The 23,424-nt window shown below is 42.5% G+C and overlaps 1 protein-coding gene across 4 annotated transcripts in view; it reads left to right on the forward strand.

The window, feature by feature from the left end:
* Positions 1-5,380: 5,380 nt before the first annotated feature.
* RFTN2 (raftlin family member 2) overlaps positions 5,381-23,424 on the forward strand; it is a 37,766-nt gene continuing 19,722 nt past the window's right edge. The window contains exons 1-6 of one of the 4 annotated variants that reach the window (XM_068137953.1): positions 5,381-6,650; positions 7,058-7,268; positions 16,444-16,627; positions 18,019-18,130; positions 20,069-20,378; positions 22,485-22,685. In XM_068137953.1, coding sequence (XP_067994054.1) covers positions 7,130-7,268; positions 16,444-16,627; positions 18,019-18,130; positions 20,069-20,378; positions 22,485-22,685 — 946 coding nt within the window. In that variant the 5' untranslated portion in view covers positions 5,381-6,650; positions 7,058-7,129. Of the gene's footprint in view, positions 6,651-6,697; positions 7,269-16,443; positions 16,628-18,018; positions 18,131-20,068; positions 20,379-22,484; positions 22,686-23,424 lie in introns of those variants that run through there. The other 3 variants (XM_068137954.1, XM_068137955.1, XM_068137952.1) reach the window with 3 other exon arrangements.

The raw sequence follows: 23,424 nt of genomic DNA on the forward strand, positions 1-23,424 counted from the left end.
TCTGCTGAACTAACTCTTAGAGTATTGCTAGCAGCTTTTGCCTCTTTCATGTTTAAATGGCAAGATGTTAACACTGGATAAAAACCTGGAGACGGGCAGAAAAGGTACTGAAGTGTTCACTCTGCTGTATTTTGATGTGTTTGATCAAGGCCTGTTTTTCTTGCATTAGGTAGACTTCTCCACCAACGCTTTGTTCCTGCTACTTCTGATCTTAAGCGTCAGAAATCTATTCATCATCTTTGAAAAACTGGTTACCTTTTTCATGTGAAATTGGCTGTTCTTTGTATCCTGAAAGCAGTTTTGCAAAATAGAGGATGTGAAGTCACTGAGCAAACTGCATTCCAGCAGAAGCTGAGCAGAAACCAGCAGAATGCATGGCTCTCTTGAAACATTGTTGTTCTGTTTAACATAGTTCTCAAATGTGAGTTGTATGGTTGTAGAAGTGTTTCGTAGTAAAAACTGCAGTAAAGTAGGTTTGTGGCTCTGTAATGTTGAAGTACTACAGTACTTTCAGTTCATTTGGTATAAAAGTATGTGCTGTAAGTAAACACCAGTTACATCATTTTAAGGATCCAAAGTATGCCAGTGTCTTGATACATGCTGGGGGATTTCAACCACCCTGACATCTGCTGGAAAAGTATCATAGTGAGTTACAGGCAATCCAGGAGACTTCGGCAGTGTCTTTGATTTCTGAAGCCAGGTAATACACAGCCATACCCAAGAGGATGCAATACTAGATCTGATGGTTGCCAGTAGAGGTCAGCTTGTCAAGAGATGTCAAGATTGAAGGCAGCCTGGGCTGCAGTGATTGAGTGGTGGAGTTCACAGCCCTAAGGGATACAAGTTGGATAGGGAATATAGTCAGGACCCTGAATTTTAGGAAAGGAAACTTCCAGCTCTTCAGGGAGTTAGTAGGACCCCTTGCAAAGTGCTTCTCAGGGACAAGGGAGCAGAATGGTTGTTAAGGATGCTTTCCACAGAGTGCAAGAGCTTTCCATCCCCAGGTGGGAAAAATCAGGCAAGGACAGGGAGAGATCAGCATGGCAGAGTTAAGATCTGGTCAAACTGAAGGCAGGAAGGAACTGCACAGGCATGTCACACAGGGACAAGTATCTTGGGAAGAGTATAGGGGGATGATGCCTGGTTGGGAGGTTCTGCACCTGGCTTGGGGCCATCCTCCTTATCCCAGGCTGGGGAATGATGTGATAGAGAGCAGCCCTGCAGGAAAGGACTTGGGGTACTGGTGGGTGAAAATCTGGACATGAGCCAACAATGGACACTTGCAGCCCAGAATGACAATTGTATCCTGTGATGCATTAAGAAAAGCCTGACCAGCACACTGAGAGGTGATTCTCTCACTGTGCTCTAGTGAGACATCACCTGGAGTACCATGTTCAGCTCTGGGGCCCTGAACATGAGGACATGTGCTTGATGGAGAGGAAGGCAATAAAAGAAAGGTTGGGAGACTGGAGCAACTCTCCTATGAGGGTGGGCTGGGAGAGCTGGGGCTGTTCAGCCTGGAGAAAGGTCTCCCTGGAGCTTATAGAGGTCTCCCAGTACTTGTGGAGGGCCTACAAGAAAGCTGAGGAGGGACTGTTTTGCAAGGGCTTGTAGCTATAGGGTTGGGGGCAACGGTTTTAAACTAGAGAAGGGCACATTTAGATTGGATGTTAGGAAGAAGCTCTCTGCTATGAGGGTGGTGGAACACTGAAACAGGTTGTCCAGGGAGGTGATGGACACCCCATCCCTGCAGGCATTTAAGGTCAGGCTTGGTGGGTCTGAGAGCAACCTGATCTAGTTTGGCATGTCTGAACTCACTGTAGGGGGGTTGGACTAGATGACCTGTGAAGATGTCTTCTGACCCCAGTTCATGCTAAGATTGTGCGATCCTGTATGCAAGTCCTTGCAAGACGTTAGGCAGAAAATCCACACAAATACTGTAGCTCAAATTCTTAATATCTAATAATGTAATTAAGATAGGATGGGATAGGGTAGGTCTTGTAAGGTCTTGTTTTCAAGTCACAAAGAATTTAAAGAAGTCTTGAAACTGGAATTTCAGAGCCTAGCATGGTTGTACTGTACCTTGGTAAGTGGAGCTGCAGCCTGCTGGGTGTTCATAGTATTTCTAGGTTCCCATCAGGTCAGCCAGAACATCCAGTTTGTCTGGGATGTGTGTTGGAGTTGATCACCTGGCTCTGTTGATACTGTATTGCGGATCACAAAATCACAGAATACTCTGGGTTGGAAGGGAACTATAAGGCAGGGCCACCTCCTAGTCCAGATTATCCAATTTGGCCTTGAATACCTCCAGGCAAGGGGCACCCACCATCTCCCTGGGCAACCTGTTGCAGTGCCTCACTACCCACACGGTAAAGGATTTTTTCCTAACCTCCAGTCTAAATCTTCCCTCTTCCAGTTTAAAACCATTGCCCCTTTGTCTTATCACTACGAGCCGGTGATAGAGATGATTTGGTTACCTCAGCCTTGCGAAGTGAAATGTCGGGGATATGCACAGCTAAAAGCTTCCTTCGTAGATCTCCATTTAGAGACCTGTTACCAGCTTTAAATATAAGAAACTCTTTGTTGAAATTGCTTGTAATTCAGAAAGAAGTTTGTGTGATCTGTAACTTCTAATGAAGTTCTGGGTTAGGAACTGAAGTTTAATTCAGATTGGTCCCTCTCTACTATTTGGTTTGTAACTTTAATTGTAGTGTTGAGGAGTAGTTGAAATATGGGGCTAGTTCTCTTATTTTTTTCAGTAGAATGAAGTATCAGGTTTGCTTTTGCTCTGGTTCTGGGGATCAGGATGTGAGCAGTCTTCTTGGCAGAAGATTTTTAATAGTTGTTTTGGGGCTTTCTTTGTTTGTTTGTTTTTTTTTTTTTTCTAAATGATCCTGTCCCAAGCAAGAATTTTGCATTTGGTTAGTCGTGAAACAAAGGAAGTAAGCCCAAAAAGGAGTTTGGAGAGGAACTGTGTTGCAAAAAAAAGTAAGTTGCAGAAGTGTTGCAATGTGATATGACTACTATTTAGGGGTTTGGGTTTTTTTTTAATGTGTTGGCTTTGAATCCTGTAGATAGTCAGATTTCTGCAGAACCTGAGGCTGATGTGCCCCGTGTTTGTGATTTGCTTCTATCTTATGAATGTGTCTGGCTTCAGTTAACAATGAGCTGTGTCAGTGATGACTGATCTGTAGCTGAAAATAATGCTGGTTTTCTTTCTTTTTTTTCAGGTGGTGTTTCTGTATGCCTTTGTAATCTGCAAACATGGATAGTTTTCACCCCAAGCAGGAAAACTGTTTAGTCCCAAGTATTCAGTGATTTTGACTTTGTCAGAGAAACTAAGAGTTACCTCTCTTGGTTTTTGTTAGTTGAGTCATTGTTGTCTCTCATGAAATCTCTATAAATAGTAATTTATTCTTTAGGTAATTGTACTGCTCATGTTATTTGCGTTTCTAATTCTCACTACTCTTTAATCTCAACAATGGGAATGGATCTTTAAAGGCTTTGCAACTTGAATTAATGAATTTATTCCAGGTAGGCTCATAAGTTAAAATATTTTGAGTCAATGACCTTCTCACAGGCGCCTATTTTTCTTCATCCCAGTGGTCAACTAACAGGCTGCAAAGCATGAGATGTACTTCTCCAGGTTTGCAGCTAATTCTAAATGATGTGATTGAGCATGGAGTTACTTGTCATGACTGTAATACTGCTGCTTGTGTCCTTCTTGATATGTTTTAAAATTTAAACTGAAATAATGGGTGGGGTTGCAGCTTTAAGTCAATGTAGCGTTTAAACAGTGTGATTCCTTCTGCTTTTAACATCCTAGGCCATGTCCTAATCAGAGAGGTGTCTCTAAGGAAAAAATTTTCTGTGGATCCTGCTGGAGCTGACTCTCAAGTGCTGATTCAGTAGCTTGTCTTGAGTTTTGGTATCCACTGAAAGATGAATGCTTAGAAGTAATGTCTCTGGCTTATCTCTAGCTTTTGTTTTGACATTGTGCATACACAGACAAGGAAAATCCTTTGTGTTTGTACTGCTTTCATGGATTTCTTTGTGCTTTATGACTTTAATCAACAGGAAGATCAGGTAACTTGAACATACTACTGTCACATACTATTTTTCTACTCTTTAAGCTTAGCCTCTCCCACTATCTTAAAATATAAACTGTTAATTAACTGATTATGCAAATCATGTTTAGTTTTGGGGGAGACATTCCTCTAACTAGGCAGAGTGAGTTGGGGGTTTTTGTAGCCTGGAAAAGAGAAGACTGAGGGGTGATTTCACCAATAGTTTTAAATACTTAAAGGGTGAGTGTCAGGGGGATGGGATCAGTCTTTTTTCAGTGGTGCCCAGTGACAGAATGAGGTAATGGGCCCAGACTTGAGGAGGAGCTTTTTCATGTTGAGTGTGGTGGAGCGCTGGACCAGGCTGCTCAGGGAGGTGGAGTCTGCATTTCTGAAGTCATTCCAAACCTGCCTGGGCACTGTCCTGTGCAGCCTGCTCTATGTGAACCTGCTCTGGCAGGGGAGTTGGACTCAGTCTCCAGAGGTCCCTTTTGGTCTTCTACCATTCTGTGATTGTATAGTTTTGGACATGACTTCTCTGATACTAGTTTCCAGAGCCTTTGCAGTTTGGGGTCACCAGACAGTCTGTTCTGTGGTATATGTCCACTTTGCAACAGGATCCTACAGCTATTCAGGCAGCTCCTGAATCTAGGGATTTTATAATCCTGTTCCTCTCATGAGTCATTCAGGTGCTTTGATGCATTTTTATTTTTTTGTTTTGAGGGATGGTGCTAGTTCTTGGTTTGTTTCCTTTATTCTGGTGTGGGATCTTGGGTCTCTGGTGACTCTAGTGACTTTTGTAGACTTGACTTGATGGTAAATGTTGGCTGACTTCCAACTTACAAGGTTGTAACTGCTTAACTAGTCCAGGGTTACCCAAAAATAAGGATATCTTGGGTTTATCCATAACAGTATTTCTGTGTTGCTGTCATAGGAGTCTGTTTATACTACGAAAATTCCTGTCTCAGTGAGAGGTGTGAACTCCCATGAGGACAGACTGAAGGAGTTGGGGCTGTTCAGTCTGGAGAAGAGAAGGCTCCAAGGTGACCTAATTGTGGCCTTCCAGTATCTGAAGGGGGCCTACAGGAAGGCTGGGGAGGGACTTCTCAGGATCTCAGGTAGTGATAGGACTAGGGGGAATGGAATGAAGCTGGAGGTGGGGGAGGTTCAGGCTGGATGTGAGGAGGAGGTTCTTCACCATGAGAGTGGTGAAGCCCTGGAATGGGTTGTCCAGGGAGGTGGTTGAGGCCCCGTCCCTGGAGGTGTTTAAGAGCAGGCTGGATGAGGCTCTGGGCAGCCTGATCTAGTGTAGGGTGTCCCTGCCCATGGCAGGGGGGTTGGAACTAGATGATCCTTGTGGTCCCTTCCAACCCTGACTGATACTATGATACTAAATACTGTTCAAGCTTTCTCAGGAGAAGCTGAAAACACAACATTCTGGCCTCACTTAAAATGTAGCTAGTTTCATTTAAATAAAAACAAATCATCTGGTAACTGGACTAGTGATGCAAAAAAGGTTTTCTTGTTTACAGTTGTCTTAGTTATGCTCTGGCTTTCTACAAGCAGTTACAGTGGAGCTGAAGGACTGTGGAATGAAGCAGCAGGACTGCAAAGGATGAGTGGACAGTTGACATGTATTTCTGGTATAACAACAATTCAGGGGATAACCTTTACTGGAGAGAAAAAAAAAGCCTTTAGGAGCAACTTGTGTGTAAGCAGACATGCAGAAAGCTGAAGAACTCTCCTTCTTTGGTGTGTTTGCCTGGGTTTTGATCAAGAAGGCAATACTGAAGGATTTCCCCTAGGTTTCAGCAGCTGGAAGATCATTTTAAAGACTCCATGCAATAATTACAGCCCCCAATCCCAGGCTCTGCACTCAGTGATATTTTTATTTTTTTTCTAAATTCTGTCCAAATTAAGTAACTTTAAGGGGGGATGCAGGAGTATAGTCTGCAGAATGAACATTCCTAGTAAGCAGTAATTAATGTGAGAGTTAGGAGAGCCCTTCATATTATAGTAAAATTTCAGGACTTAAAGAAAAATTGTCTTAGGAACCAGTGTTGAAAACCTGTGGCTGTACCAACAGAGGTCAGCCTGAGAGAGGAGGAGGAGAGGATTTCAGTTGCTCAGTGGCTATTAAAAAGGGGAACAAAGTCTTGTAACTATATTAATGTATGACACAGTGTCATTTTTAGATGTTTCTCAAAACCCACTAGGTAAGTTAATTTTAGTGGTGTAGATTCTTACTGATTTTTCTTGCCAAGAAATGCCTTCGCTACATGTTTTTACATAATTACAATATATTTACACTGTGTTCATGTTTTCATGGGTTTTTTACCTCTGTTAGAAAGTTCCTTTGGGAAGGAAATAGGGTCCGAACTTTGAAATCTAAAATAAGGACTAAACTGCTTTTCATTTACTTTTCTACCCTTTGAGATGCCAGAAACAATTTCCTCTTGAAGCTGACTTCCTTTCTGGAAGTGATTTTCGTCTCCAACCATGTTGAGGCTCTTTTCTCATTCTTTCATTCTGACTAACTTGCTTTTTTCCTCTCTGACTTTGTGCTGCAGTGGAGAACTTCTGGAGGTAAGTAGTTACAGACAAGTTTCTCTCTTAACTTTCTTTTTCAGTTCTTCTCCCCCGTGCTGCCCCCCCTCACCCAGCCAGTCTAGAAGGACAAACAAAGCACTATTGGTGTCCTCTGCAAGAGAGCACTGATCGGGGCTGGCTGTAAATTGACGTGGCATGGAAAATCTCTGCTAGTTCCTAGCAGCTCTAACATTGCAGTGAAATCAAGCCTCCTCTCACCAAGTTTGTAGCCTGAAATTGTCTCAGGTTTGCTGTTCGTATATTAAAAAATGAATGGAAAGTACCTCCATTTTTTGACTGGGGAACTGAAATTCTTCTCTGTTTGGACTTACAGCTAATTGAAAACAAAAATCAAAGGGAGTTTTTGTTACTTTTTTCTCTTTTTTTTTTTTCCCCTCCTGTAGTGAGAGCAACAGATCGTGCTGCTCCCCTCCCCACCACCTTTTCCTGCCATTTAATCATTTGCAGATCTTGCCATGGGGTGCGGGCTGAGAAAGCTGGAAGACCCAGATGATAGCAGCCCTGGAAAAATCTTCTCTACTTTGAAGAGACCGCAAGTTGAAACAAAGACGGATTCTGCTTATGAATATCTCCTGCTGGATTTTACTTTAGAAGGTACTTTTTTTTTTTTATCCTAATGTTCTATCTGTACTATTCCCAGAAAGCAGGGAAGAGGATTTCACTTAGTTCTGTCTTGTTGACTTACAGTAAATTGTAGATGCTTTTTTCAGGGCTAGCCAAAAGACAAGACTTTTATTTTGAAACCCAAATTATGACGGAGTTCCTCACTTACATAAAACTACAATGGGAACAACTGAAGTATTTTTAACAACCAACTCCTCCAAATTACACAACTGTCCTTGTTAAGGAAGCTGGCTAAAAGCTGTTAGGAGATTTTCCTAGTTTCCTGTGAGTCAGCTACTGCTGTCCGCACAGGCTTTGAGTAATGGTTGTCTGGATTCAGTGGAGTGGCTCAGAAAGCACCCTGTGCCCGAGCCTGAATTGAATAACAGTTTTGAAAACTGCACTCCACTTTTGAAAACAGGCTGGCATTGTCCTTGTCACTTTATGCAGAAGTAAGCTAGCTCCTTAGTTGTGTACCAGGAGTAGCCCACCCCAGTATCTTGGTAGCTGTTTTAATAAGAATCTTACAGTTACATCCTGCCTTTCTTTTCCCCCCTCTAAGTGCTTCTCTTGTAGTTGTTGAATAGTCTGAAGCTGTGAGTGAAACGAAACAAGATTTGTATGCATAGCTAGGGGCAGACAGTGCTCTGTGGGATACTTCCTTCCCGAGGGTATCCCTCTCTAACAGAGCAACTCCCTGTTCCACAAAGTTGAAAACGCAAACAAGCCCAGATGGCTGCCCTCTGAGAAGAGACAGCTCAGTTTTGCAGTCACTTTCTGGTAACTTGCATTTTATAACAGTCCAGTCCACTAGATAAAAGTAATAACAAGGATCTGAAGTAGGGCTTTTGATAAGGCAAGAGGAGTATAAGTGGGTGTCATTAGATTCTTCAGGAACCTTTTCATAAGCAAAACTTAGCCTTGCTTAGTTTGAACTCTAAAGGACTGTAGTAATCTTATTTGAAATAAATCAGTGTCTTGAAAAACTGCAAGAAACTACTAGAAGCTGTATTTTACTCTGTTATAGTACTTGACATCCCACTGTATCTATTGTTCTGTTTATTTACACAAAGTTTCTCACTGGCGTGTTCTTTTGGAAGAAGCCAGACTTCGAGTAAGTAGCAGGGGCGACGTACTGCAAATAAATCTAGGCTGCCTAAAGCATACATGGATTGCCTGCTGATGATAGAAAGGATAATAAAACTTAATTTTTTCTTGAGACTAAAGAGTTTTTAGTGTACTGGATAGTTCTGCTGTCGTTTAAACTAGCAAGCTTCTGGAAGTGTGGTGTAAAAGGTTTGATTGTAAAGGTGGTTGTGACTCTTGAGGAGAAGCACATCAAACAAGTGCAAATAAAGGTGCATCTCTGTTTTAATACTGTCTTCACTGCTGTGCTGATTTTCTCCTGCTTAGTCTGATACTCAGAGGAACTTGGCTTCAGTGACTGACTATGGAATCATCAATGCTAAGTAACAGTGAGACCAGTTTCAGATGGTTGGTTGCCTAATGTCTTTAAGGTTCTTACTGTAAGCAAGTAGATGTATAAACACGGGCATCTTTCTGTTGGATGCTTCTAGCTGTGGATGGTTTTGACCTTTAAGTTTTTACTTTTTTGTTTGTTTGGGGTCTGCTTTTTCAGAGCTAAGCTAATTAATAGAGAAAATGGTATATATACTGTCTTGGAGGCACTTCTGAAGTCTGTTTACTTATGAAAGAGGAGGCTGGACTAAAGCACTGTGGATAATGGGCTGCCTTTTTTCCTACCCCAGTCAACTCACTCATGTACTTGGTGCTACTTGAATATCCTTTGGCTCAATGAAACCTAAGTGAGAGCCTTTTTCCATGTTAGACCAGTTAGTTTTCACTCTGCTGGGAGGTTGCATTATATCTTCAAGTCACTGACTGTCTGCTGATTGCTAGAGCAAGATCTTCCCTGATGTCTGACATGTCATTTACCATGCAATCTTGCACAAAGTAAACAAGAAAATCTGCACTTAGTCAGTTATGTCCTGCATTAAGATAAAAACACAGCAAGCAGAAAGGCATTATTTCCATTTAATGTGCCTTAGTCTATCCATCAGGTTTATGCTGTGTGAATTCACAATGAGCCTGCTGGGGTGATTTTCAGGAGACCCTGATCCTTTCCCAAGCCATGAATCATAGAATCAATAAGGTTGGAAAAGACCTCGGAGATCAAGTCCAAGCTATCAGCCAACACCTCATGACTAACTAAACTATGGCTTCAAGTGCCACATCCAGTCCTTTTTTGAACACCTCCAGGTAGGGTGACTACACTACCTTCCTGAGCAGCTCATTCCAATGGCCAATAACTTTCTGTGAAGAACTTTCTCCTCACCTCGAGCCTAATCTTCCCTTGGTGCAGCCAGAGACTGCATCCTCTTGTTCTGGTGCTGGTTGCCTAGGAGAAGAGATTAATCCCCTCCTTTTAGGTAGTTGTAGAGAGCAATAAGGTCTCCCCTGAGCCTCCTCTTCTCCAGGCTAAACAACCCCAGCTCCCTCAGCCTCTCCTCATAGGGCTTGTGCTCGAGGCCTTTCACCAGCCTCATTGCCCTTCTCTGGACACATTTAAGTGTCTCAATGTTGTCCTTTGCTTCTTAAACTGAGGGGCCCCAAACTGGGCACAGTACTCAAGGTGTGGCCTAACCAGTGCTGAGTACAGGGGTAGAATGACTTCCCTGCTCCTGCTGGCCACGCTATTTCTGATACAGGCTAGGATGCCATTTGCCTTCTTGGCCACTGGGGCACACTGCTGGCTCATGTTCAGCATATTGCCAACCTGTACCTCCAGGTCCCATTCTGCCTGGCTGCTCTCCAGCCACTCTGACCTCAGCCTGTAGCACTGCATGGGTTTGTTGTGGCCAAAGTGCAGTGCCCAGCACTTGGACGTGTTAAATACCATCATGTTGGACTCTGCCCATCTGTCCAGCCTGTTGAGGTCCCTCTGCAGAGGCCTCCTACCCTCTAACAGATTAACACCTGCTCCCAACTTGGTGTCATCTGCAAACTTACTAATGGTTGGTGCCAGCACAGATGGGCAGAGTCCAACGGGATGGCATTCAACAAGTCCAAGTGCCGAGTGCTGCACTTGCCATGGCAATCCTGTGCGGAGCTACAGGCTGGGGTCGGAGTGGCTGGAGAGCTCCTGAACAGAGAGGGACCTGGGGGTGCTGATTGACAGCTGCCTGAACATGAACCAGCAGTGTGCCCAGGTGGCCAAGAAGGCCAATAGCATCCTGGCCTGCATTAGGAATAGTGTGGCCAGCAGGAGCAGGGAAGTCATTGTGCCCCTGTACTCTGCATTGGTTAGGCCACACCTTGAGTCCTGTGTCCAGTTCTGGGCCCCTCAGTTGAAGAAGGACATTGAGACTCTTGAATGTGTCCAGAGAAGGGCAACAAGGCTGGGGAGAGGCCTTGAGCACAGGCCCTATGAGGAGAGGCTGAGGGAGCTGGGATTGTTTAGCCTGGAGAAGAGGAGGCTCAGGGGTGACCTCATTGCCCTCTACAACTACCTGAAGGGTGGTTGTAGCCAGGAAGGGGTTGGTCCCAGGCAACCAGCACCAGAACAAGGGGACACAGTCTCAAGCTGCGCCAGGGGAGGTTTAGACTCGAGGTGAGGAGAAAATTCTTCACCGAGCGAGTCATTCGTCATTGGAATGTGCTGCCCAGGGAGGTGGTGGAGTCACCATCCCTCGAGGTGTTCAAAAGGAGATTAGATGTGGCACTTGGTGCCCTGGTCTAGTCATGGGTCTGTGGTGACAGGTTGGACGCAATCTTCAAGGTCTCTTCCAACCTTGGCGATACTGTGATCCCTGGGGAACACCACTAGAGATTGGCTGCCAGTTGGATGTGGCACCATTCACCGCCACTCTTGGGGCTTAGCCCTGCAGCCAGTTCTGGCAGTCCAGGCAGTTCCGCCAGTGCTGCTGTCCAAGCTATGGGTTGACAGCTTGGCCAGGAGTTGGCTGGGCCTGATCCCTTGGCTGTCCTGTAGGTGTTGTGATTGCCCCCAAGATGATCTGCTCCATAATCTTTCCTGGCACTGAGGTCAGGCTGACAGGCCTGGAGTTTTCAGTTTCCTCCATCTGGCCCTTCTTGTGGATGGGCATCACAGTGGCCATTTTCCAGCCATCTGGGGCCTCTTCAGTGAGCCAGGACTGGTGGTAAGTGATGGAGAGTGGCTTGGCAAGCTCCTCTGCCAGCTCTCTCACTACCCTAAGATGGATCCCACCTGGTCCTATGGACTTCTGAGTATCCAAGTGTCTCAGCAAGTCCCCAATTACTTCCTCATGGGTTTCAGGGGGATTATACTGCACCCTGATGCCACCTACCAGTTCAGGAGGTCAGTTATCCTGAAGTTCATCTGCCTTAATGTTGAAAATGGAGGCAAAGAAGGTACTTAGATCCTCAGCCTTTTCCTCATCTTCAGGTAAATGTTCCCCTCCAGGTCCAATAAAGAGTGGAGGTTCTTCCTGACCCTCTTTGTAGCATTAATATATTTATAAAAATGCTTTTTATTGTCTTCCACAGAAGTGGCCAGCTTGAGTTCTATCTGGGCTTTTGCCTCTCTAATTTTTCTCCTACATGATCTAACAACATCCTTAAACATATCACAAATTGCCTCTCCCCTTTTCCAAAGGTGATACAAGCTCTTTTTTTCCCCTTAATTCCTTCAAGAGCTGCTTGTCCCTCCAGGCCAATCACCTTCCCCGATGGCTCATCTTTCGGCATGTGGGCCCAGCCAGTTCCTGTGCCTTCAAGCACTCCTGTTTGAAGTAGGTCCAACCATCCTGGACCCCTTTGTTCTTAAGGGTGTACATGCACTTCAGCTGGGCTGCTGATTTCTCCAGTAACTCTAGTTGATGTCCCCCTCTCTCCTCTCTGGAGTGACTGGTTTCATCGCCCACCCCCTTCAAACCTAGTTTAAAGCCCACCCAATGAGCCCTGCCAACTCTAGTGCTAGAGCCCTCTTGCCCTTTCTAGATAGATTCTCCCCATCTGGGTCCAGCAGATCAGGTGCAGTAGAAGTTGCCCCCGATCAAAGAAGCTCAAATTCCACTTCTGGCCATTTGTTGATGGCATGGGTTCTCCTGTTCCTTTCAGTGTATGCCCCTGCCACTGAGGGAACAGGTGGTCTATACTGCAGATCAGGTGAACAATACTGTAGTCTAAATTCATAGGCTGGAGTCCCTACATGTCTTAACTACATGTTGTACCTTGACCCCTCCCATAGTGCTCCACAAAATACTCCTATCCCTATTGTAAAAATCAGCTTTGAGTTCCATGGAGGTTTTTCTACCTCAGGAGAACCCCAAACAAAAAAAATAGACATCCAATCTCTTATTTTGGTGGGATTGAACAGTACAAAGGAAAGGGAGCAGTGGACTCCAAAGGTTAACTTGAAATGGCTGGCAGGGATTGTGAATTCTACACTTTCCACCATGAGACATGTCTCAGTTACAAAAGCATCTGTGATTCTTTGAGGTCAGTTTAACCACAAAGTAGGGATAAATACTTCTACTCAGGTAGAATTGTTTATGCCTTTTCCATAACCCTCTTTGTAGGAAAAGGGAGAAATATTAATGCAGCCCTCTAAGATGTGCTGTGAAGTTCTTGTTCTGAATAACAGCCGGAATACTTATGAAGGAGCTGTTTTGCCATCTTCCATACCGTGCATGCTATCTCTGCAGCTAGCAGGGCATCTGTAGTTCTCTTCTTTGTAGAAGTATTTTGATGACCTACTGTGAAGGAAATTTCTTAATGAAAAATGACATTGTCAAAATCAATGACATAATGACCACGTTGCATGTGTTCCTGCTTCTTTGGCTTGTGCACTGCAGGGTAGTTATTTGATATGTATTTGAAGTCTCCTGGGTTTACTGAGTGGGTGGGGTGGGGTGTCACTAAGGGAACAGCATCATCGCTCTATGAAAGGAAGGGCTGTAATGCTCTGTCTGCTTAAAATGTGAGGCGGGGTAGCACAAGGAAGTGTCACAGCCCAGTCCCCATAGCTGCAAACAATGGAGTTAACAGGTTGAATTTGCTAGTTATCAGCAGTAAACCACCTATACGTGTTAGTGATACTTTTTGGTAGTGCCCATTTCCCATGGTATTTGGATGGCTTACTTGAGCTGTTAAGGCTCTCACAGTGGCAAGCAAAGGAGGCTTCCATTCCTTTTTCCCTTTTGCAGAACTCAGTATCTAAAGGTATTTGAATGTTGTAAAACACTTGTTTCTGGTTTGGGTTTACTCTCGGGTTTTTTTGCTGGTTTGCTTTTAAAAGCCCTCCATAATATATGTGTATCTATATATGTACACGTACAGAGAACACCAAGATGTATTTTATATCTATAACATATCATGGTGTTATTCCCATTTTAGAGTGGGAAAGCAGTATAGAGATTGATGTCTTATACAACACATCATTCATGAATTCTAATTTATAGAATCATAGAATGATTTGGGTTTGAAGGGACCTCCAAGCATCACGTAGTCCAATCCTCCTGCACTTAGCAAAGACATCCTCCACTAGATCAGGTTGCTCAGGACATTGTTGATCCTGATGTTGAATGCCTTCAGGAACGGGGTCTCAACTACCTCCCTGGGCAATCTGTTCCAGTGTTCCACTGCCCTTATGGCAAAGAACTTCCTCCTAACATCCAGTCTAGATGTGTTCTCTAATTTCAACCTGTTGCCTCTTATCACTGCAGGCCTTTGGAAACAGTTGCTTTGCAGCATTTGTGTAGGCCCCCTTCAGGTACTGGAAGTCTGCTATTAGGTCTCCCTGGAGCCTTTTCTTCTTCAGGCTTAACTACCCCAGCTCTCTCAGCCTGTCCTTGTAACAGAGGTACTCCAGCTGCCTGGTTATTTTCATGGCCTTCCTCTAGACCTGTTCCATTAGGTATGTCCTTCTTGTGTTGAGGGCTCCAGAGCTGGATGCAGTATTGCAGGTGAGGTCTCACAAGAGCAGAGCAGAGTGGCAGAATCACCTTTTTCCATCTACTGGCCACACTTTTGATGCAGCCCAGGATGCCATTAGCCGTCTGGCCCGCAAGCGCACACTGTTGGCTTATGTCCAGCTTCTTGTCCACCAGCACCCCTAAGTCCTTTTCTGTGGGGCTTCTCTCAACTCTGTCATCCCCCAGCCTGGATTGATATCTAGGGTTGCCTTGGCCTAAGTGCAGAACTTTGCACTTTGCCTTACTGAACCTCATGAGATTCTTTTTCCAGCCTGTGGAGGTCCTGCTGGATAGCACCTATCCTGATTTTTCAGACTTGTGAACCACACCACTCAGCTTTGTGTGATCTGCAAATTTGCTGATGGTGCCTCAGTCTCAATTCTGTTTATTAGAAAACTCATTCATGTAGTTTGACTGTTCAAACCACTAGGATAGGTAGATTCTGTAACTTGCTGTGACTTTGAAGTCCTTAAATTCCTTTCTGCAGCCCACCTATAATACAGAGCAAGTAGATAATGGAATGTAAGAACACAAAATTAACTCTTAATACATTTACAAGATGGTGAGATCTGTTACTGCATTTACTAGGTGTTTTTTCCACTTTTATTTTTCAATAACAGAATCAGAGGAGAGTTGTGTTCAGTTCATTGCAGAGTTTGGAAGGGAGTGTTTCAAGTGGTGTGTCAAAATGTTTGCATCTCAAAACCAGTGTTGTCAGGTTATTTAATGCCAATTATGGCATGCTTTAATACAGCTGAACACTGGTCTTGAGGCACTGCACATCTCCCAAGAGAGATGGACCCATCAGAACGGAAGTATGTAACTTGCAGCAGGGGCCATGATGGAGACCATCAAATTCCAAGCTAGGCTGTCTTAAGAGTTCATACCTGCAAAATGGCCAATTTATGCTGACATAATGACTCTTCAGTCACTGTGTGGGTATTGATACCTGTTGCGGTGGGAAGCATCGAGCAGACAATCAATGATTGGTAATCAGGCTTCAACTTTATTGTTTGAAAGCACAGCTTATATAGTATATTCAGCAGCTAAGTATGCATACATGTCATTATTCTATTAGCTATTAGTCCAGGGTTACATCATATTATCCAACCTACTTGCAGTTAGGCCTACGTGCAACTCCACAGCCTTCTTTCTCAGTAGGTCTTTGTTTCGCATATATACTTTGTTTCACATACTACTATCTTGTAAGTAACTATTTCACATAGTGCTATCTTATGAGAAACTGCAAGCACAGTCACAGTGCTGTGGTGACCTTGCTACATCAGCATACCAGCTAAGCTGTGAGCAGTAAACAGCAAGATGGAGTCTGGCCCATACACTCTGATCAAATAGCTGTTCCATAGAACCATGTCCCTGCAATTCAAGCCATTCCTCAACAGATACCCTGCTTCTGAGAGCATCTGCAGTTCCACTTGGAATTGAGAGGAATGGGCAGTAGTCTGCCTGTGGCAGACTGCATCATCTGGTAAGTGTGGAAACTTGCCCTTCTTGGTGTTAGAGCTGTCCAAAAAAAAAGGCTTCTCAGGAAGTTTTCCCTTTATCACTGTGGTTTCTCCCAGTAGCTGTGTAGTACCCAGCTGTTGCTTACTGATTGGTAGTGCTTGCATGTATTCACAGGGATTCTTCTTAGGACCTGGTGACACTGTGTAGCTTACTTAACTAATCTGTGCTTAGATTTACTGGAAAAAAAGAGTTGGGACTATGTTAAAATTCCATCCCATAATCCACTGGTGACTTCTAAGGGCTCCAAAATAAATCCTGAAGAAAAATCAACCAGTTTTTCTAGGCTGCAATTCACTGTATGGGAATTTATCTCATAGCTGGGGTCGAAGGATACTGTTTCAGTATGTTTAAGGCTTTGGCAAGACAAAACAGTTTCTGTAAGTTCAGACCTGTGGTGTGTGTAGATGTCGACACCACTCTTAAATTAGCTTGGCAAAGTTAGATCTAATAGAAAGTATTGCCAGAGATTAAAAATAGGTTGTATTAACTTGTAAAAACATGTGCTTCAGTGAGCTGAATACTGTTGAATCAGCAGAGAGTCTGCTGTGGCTCTTCAGTAAATGCCTTGGGACAGAACTTATGGTTTAGATAGGAGGAGCTCACCCCCCCAAAAATATATGGACATCCACTGTATAATGTGCTGCTTTTCTGCTTTCACTGCTTAGCTTCCTCAAATCCAGAAGTGATCAAGATCAGTTCTGTGTTGGAGATAGCATCCAAGGTAGAAGAATACTACAGCAAAGGCTATGTTGTGGGAGCTGTTCATCCCATCATGCTGCCCATCGGCCGCAGAAGGACCTTCCCCGCAAGTCACATGTATCGAGTGGTGCTTTCACGGCTGAAATCCAGGTAATGCCAAAATGATTGGAATACCTCGAGCTACTACTGACCTGGGCTGTTGGTGAGGGGATTGCTCAACATGCATAATTGATTCTCAACTTGAAATGAGCCCCTCAGAATCAAATAACCACTGCTTGCATAGAAAGGTGAGCAAGTTAGTCATGTGTTTAATGGTAAGCACCCAATAGTCTAATGTTTATTCTGCCTTAGTAAATGTACAAACAAAATCCAATGTTGCTTATCATTAGCAATAGTTAATTTACCCTTAAACAAAATTTTATAGTAAAGTATTATCTGCCTTAGAACTCACAGCAAATACAAGATTAAACAAAACACTCTGATTAATAAATTGCTTTGAATTATCCTATGTCTGGTTTTTCTTCATTTCCAACTTTCATGTTTTGGCTCTTCCCATAAGAGCTTCATCCAGGGAAAATTACCTGTAGTGTGACGTAGTTGGTCAGAGATAGTTTGTCTTTTCATCTTAAGAAGGAAATAATCATTCTGTGACTGGAGGTCATACAAAAGCTTGGTTTTGATACTGAGGGAGAGAGAAGGTTTTTGTGCTTGTTCCAGCTCTTGTATGTTAATTCCCAATTTCCTGTGCAGGTGCTATATGTACCTGTGTTTGGTTTTCCTGTAGACAAATACTTTCTGCCACTACTGAGTAACGTTTTATACCTGTATAGATCACTGATGTATCTCATTCTGAAGTGAAAAACTGTGTCAAAAAAGATCCCATGATATTATTGATAACACTCCAAATTATCTTGTCTTGACTAATACTCTAACTGGCTTTAGATAAAGCATAATGAATACTGTTCTTCAGCTTTTTAAATGGAAGTTACAGCTTGTGGGATTCTCAAGTCTGAGTGGTTTAAAGATTACATAACCCCAAGTGATTCTCTGCATTGTGCTTCCAGTATTTGCCTGCATACTTCATACAGTAGCAGCAGCTCTGCTTTTGTTAACATGCTGCTGGTTTTGTTACTGTCTCAGAGTACCATTTCTATTAACGGTGTGTCTTCAGCACAACTGTACCTGATTTGTTTGCTACATATAAAGCTTAGTTTTGTGTTTTGCAGTTGCAGACTTGAGGGTTTGTTTGAGCCGTTTCTCAATAAAGCTCAGTTCCCAACAGATGTCTGTTAGCAGTCTTCATCTGAAACTCCTACTCAACATTAGTATTCTTACTCTGCCATTGTAATGCACAGTACCTGCCTTTTCATGAAAGAAATTGAGCAAATCACCAAAACCTGCTGAGTTCTCTGTGAAAGTATGAAGAAGCATTGCCAGAATTTTGTTCATAACCACTCAGAAAGAAAAGAATTCTGTGTGCAAGCATTTGCCCAAGTTAGCAACAAGCTCCTGACAAAGACTGCTTTCTTCCTGTGTTCTAGCCAGAAGCATGCAGCACCCAGAGGACAAAGGCACCCCAGGCTGGTGATCGAGGAATGTCCTTTAGTGTGTGAAACACTGACAAATGAGCTAGTGAAAGAACTGGTAGAAAAGGTAATGGGGAGGGGGTTTTCAAACCTCTGTTGAGATTCTTATTTCTACCATATTTATAAATCTACTAGTTGTTTTTTATTTTTGTGAGTTTGAGTTGAAGTTTATTTCACAGAAGTTACAAAGATTGTTTGTTTTCTTGATGCCAAAATAGTTCTTTCTTTGCTATTGGTTTTTTTCTAATCTAGAAGTTGGTATTAAGCCCTATAAAGCTAAAAGACTGGTTTTTTTTACACCACTGAAAGCAGGATCAGGCCCCAACTCCCACTCAGTCTTTATAAAATTCTTGTAAGATAGTTTCCTCTGAAATTAATAGTAAAAAAAAAAATAAATCTGAAGTTTTATGTTGTCTGGGTTAAGTAAGATACTGCTAGTGACCTTGAACACATTCAATTTCTATGCAAGCCTTTTCCCATTCTTTAACAGAGATACAACATACATAGTGACTACATTAAATATTTATTTTACACAGCTGTTGAAAATCCTGTGAAGCTAAAGAAAGCTAAGCTTCCCCTGGAATGCCAGCTCTGGTTTGCTGCTTTTTGTATGTGACTTCCTCTGCAAAGCTGAAGACTTGTCCAAATAGGAAGCTCTTGTTATTACAAGAGGCACAGTGGTATCTTCTCTGTTAATTGCCAAGAAGTGGAAGAAAAAGCGGGTTGGAGATCTTTAATGATCTTTAAGATTATCACAAAGTTGTTTTAAATGTCTAAATGGCCTGATGTGAAATGCTCAGGTATTTCAGCTTTAAAATGGGATTTCAGTACACATCTGTACTATATGCCTATCTCAACATGGTTTGTCTAGCATACCAGGCAAACACAAAAATATGCTTGAGATGAGCAGTGATTCAGGCTTGCAAGCAAATCTAGTACAGAAGCAATATGTGAAAATAGGTTTTACATTGTTCCTAGTGTTAAAGATTAAGCTAGCAATGCAGTAGAAACACATCTTGAAACACATCTGAAACAGACTTTGTGGTGTTTCAGGGAGAAGATTGTCTTATTACCCCTCTTTCTGCATGTTGCTTGTCACACTGAAGGTCATTTTGGTTGTCTCAGAAGCAGCACATCTCTATAATCAGTAATTGGGCTGTCCATACATAATGGTGATGGGTGCAGCAACTCTTTCTACCATGGCGCTAAGAGGATTGCAGCACCATCAGGGGTTACTCACTTCAATTTAGTTGCTCATGTGAGTTAACTGGGTAGGGATCCTTCCCTCATTGAATTCAGTACTTCCCTGGCAAGTTCTTCTTTCTAAGCTGGAGTTCCTATATTTTCTGGGAAGGCTCCACTGCATAGGGGAGTTTGTAGCACAGGATGGCAGTAGGATCACTCTCCTACTCCTTATCCCAGTGAAAAACAGTTCTCCTTCCAAGAACAGACACATCCCACAGGTTGTGTTTTGAGCTGTCAGTGCAGGCAATACCCACCAATGGCTGAAAGCAGTGTTAGAGGTTTTAATAAGCTTACATATTCCTCCTTTCTGTGCTCCTGCACTATCCTCAGGAAGAGTGATGCCTAGTAACCTTTAAGGGAACCAGGGGATAATGAATCATGACACATGACAGATACTTCTGTACAATGAGCAGTCAGTGATTTTAGCATAACAAGTATTAGATGTTCAGAGAAGCAATACTACTTATCACACCAATATACTGCTTTCACAGCAACTAACGTATGTGAGATTTGTTCTAAAGGAAGGACTTTACCAGCATTGGCCACCTTACTTGGCCTGAGTCCAGAAACATGCTGGAAGACTTCCATTTGCTTTGAAACATGGGCAGTATCCCAAGACAAGCCACCCTTTTGGCTCAGAGATTTGTCTGTGTCCTTGAGAATTAGCAGTTAACTAGGCCATGAATATGGAAGCTTTTAGAAGGCTTCTTGGTGTTCTGAAGTCACTTCGCAGCTAAATTTGTTTGTAATTTCATTACAGGTTAACACAGCTGCTAAAAGAGGGAAGAAGTTTGTGGGATTTGTAACACAGCATTTTCCACAACCTAAAGCCTGCAATGGGACAGGCACAGATGCAACTGCAGAGCTGGAATTGACGCTGGGCAGAAAGAATAGGGAACACAGAACAAATTCTGACGAAAACTATAAAAACTGGAATGAAGGGACATTGAGTGGCCACTCATCTGAGAGTGGGATAGAGGAGGAAATGCAAGGAGAAAGCAGCCTGTTCCAAGATGCAGATTTCCAGTTTGGAAGAGATTTCAACCCTGTTAAACCACGAAAAGGAGACGGTAATAAATGCTGCTTGTTTATAGCAGACAGAAGGTATTTTAGGGAGCTGGTGATCTAAAATGGTGTTGGAAAGAATAACAGCATGTTTTGTTGTATCAGATACTGGCTCCTTAAATGCATATATATTTCTAAAAAGAAATACTTGCTTTCTGCTGTGCATGAACTGTAATATCTTGGATTTATATTTCAGATTTGTTTGTTTCTCTATAGAATATTCTACCTGTACTGTGAGAATTGCAATTTGTCAGTTAAAGAGAAAGGAGAACCCCCAAGTTTAACCCCCCGAAGCTGTGCACAATGTCATTCTGATTTTAAATGTGGTGCAAACCAATAGGCTTTTTTGTTTGCTGTGTGTAGCAAATACATGGCAGTAAAAATCTGTTTAGAAGGATGCAATTGCTTTAAAACCTTTTCCTAAATGCTTCAGGTTTTTGCTTATTCTTAAATCATAACATGTCCCTGGAAATCTGTAACACTTATGATTTCCTTTTAGCCTGTCTCAAAACCTGAGAGCAAAGAGCCAGAGCTAGATTTTTTTTTGTTTCTTTCAAATGAACATAATGTATAGGAAGCTAATCCGTTCATAATGGATTCTTTCTGGTTAACATGCCTTCAAGAAGCATCCTGAAAGAGATCACTTGGATTAATGCATTGACCATGAAAGCAGAGAGGATAATTGTTACAAAATGAACTTAAACTAGACAGAAGTAAGCATTTAAAGGGTTGTATAGGAAGGAAAAGTGTCAGTGAAAAGTGTTGGTGCTGTGTTAGAAAATATAGTGGTCCAAGAATCTGAGACACTTGCCCTAGGCTCTGTGTGAGGTTGCCTGAAACTGGCTTCTGATGCTGAAGCACTAAGGCCTCTGGGTTTGTCAAGAAGAAACAATGAAAAGGAATAAATAATCTAAAGCATGAGAACTAAATCAGGATAGTCTTTTGTGGAAAGCAGGCGGCTTGAAACTTTAACTCAGGTTAGAGTTGTAAGGAATATAAGAAATTTCTCCCTTATGGGCAAGGGAAGCTCTAAAAAGCACCCTCTCCAGTTTGTGTACTGGCAGTGTAATGACTCTAAGCACTGAGATAACATCCCTCTTATTTCTAACACTGGAATTAAAGCAGTCCTGGCATATCTGTTAAAGTTTCCTTACAGCTTGAAGTAATGACTTTGCTCTGTGTATCAGAAGAGAAACCTTGGAAGTAAAAAGTGATTTTGTTTGTGTTAGGAGCATTATCAATGCAGTCTGGTATGAGCAGGTGGATTAGCAACCAGTACATCCTCCACATGCAGTCTTCTCAGGAAACTCTTTACAAGGCTTTAGCAAGAATCTGTTAGGCTTCTTTAAACACATTTACCCTAGCATCACCTGTGGAGGTGAGAAAATTAAACTGTAGAAAGAGGAGAGGAATCTCTTCCTGATGGTTTCCAGATGTTGTCCTAAATTCGCCTTGTTCCAGGCACTTGCAGTGGATGCGGTAACCTCAAAACAGAGGAGGGTTCTCCCACAGATTCATTTGGACTACTTACAGTCCAAACCCTGCATTGAAATCTTCTCCTGTTTTTGCAGCCTAAAGACACTAGCATCTTAATTGGGGTCATCTAAACCACATTCCTTTGTTTTGGCAATGTGAATACTTCTGCTTTTTTGGAGTTTGTTTTGTGTTGATTTAGGCTGCTCAGCTGTTAAAGTATTGGGCAATCTGAGAGCATTTTTGGGCAGCTGATCTGTTATTTCTCCACAGCAGTGAGATATGTTTATATGTAGAAGACATTTATACAAGCAGGACTTAACTTCTCACCAGAGATTTCCTCAATTGATGAGGGTTTGTCAAATTGAATTGCTAATAAATGCCTGTTTATGAGTTTGTAAAACATAAACAGATATGCCTAGCTATAAAATAACATCTAAAGACACACATCATTTTTTGTGTGATTAACTCATTCATCAGTTTTATTGTGAGAACACCCCCAGTAAACAGCTAATGATACTGATAAGTAATCCTCATAAAATAATGGGTAAAAAAAAATGTACTATGAGTAGAAATCAGAGATAATTATTTTTGAGCAGTGTATTTCAGAGGTTCATTCTTCCTCTTTCTTTCCTTAGATAAGCTATATACAGTCTTCAATGTTTTTGATGATGATTCTACCTGCTGGACCTATCATGAAGGTGCTCTCTCTATGAAAGTAACAAGGAAAGGGCCAGTCATTAGTACACTAGAAGCAGACTGGCTAGAGTTAACCACATTTTATTATAAGCAAGGATTGTCCTTAATTGATTCTGTTGTCCACTGGGAAACTTGTAAAGGTGAGTACTGTCCCAGAATATCATCCAGCTTTTACTCATGTACACTACAAAATTTGCTTTGCTGCTTGGTGTGAGGGTGATATGTAAACATGTTTAGTCATTGTAAACTTATAGAATCTGTGAGAAAAACATGGGGTTTGGGGCAGTTCTAACTCTGAGTAATTGGCATTTCAGCTTTGTTTTAATCAAATCAAAGATTTCCAAGGCAGGAAGTTAATCTAGCATTATAGTAAATATTTGGGCTAGTTTGCTTGGTTTGGTTTGTTGTTTGTTTTGGTTTCTGGTGGTGTTAGTGGCAGTTTTTTGTTTGTTTATGGTGGTTTTGTTTGTTCTTTGTTTGGGGGGTTTATTGCTTTGGTGTTTAAGGAAAATGCAATGGGAAAAGAAAGCATTAGATACATGTTTCCCTGATGTTCATGCTATGCTGTTCACTGTAGGTAACTGTGCTGCAGTCTCAAATATTTCCAGTGAGGCAGAAGAGCATAGAACCAGAATGGCTTGGGTTAGAAGGGATCTCCAAAGGTTTAGTCCAACCTGCAGTCAACAGGGACATCCTCCACTAATTCATGTTGCTCAGAGCCTTGTTGAGCCTGATGTTGAATACCTTTAAGGATGGGGCCTTAACTGCCTCCCTGGACAACCTATTCCAGTGTTCCATGACCTTCATGGTTCAGAACTTGTTCCTATCATCCAATCTAAATCTGCTCCTCTAATTTTAAACCATTGCCCCCCATCCTAT

This window comes from Melanerpes formicivorus, unplaced genomic scaffold, assembly GCF_026170545.1.
Source record: "Melanerpes formicivorus ecotype bairdi unplaced genomic scaffold, bMelFor1.0.p_v2 SCAF_5, whole genome shotgun sequence".
Classification (NCBI taxonomy): Eukaryota; Metazoa; Chordata; class Aves; order Piciformes; family Picidae; genus Melanerpes; species Melanerpes formicivorus.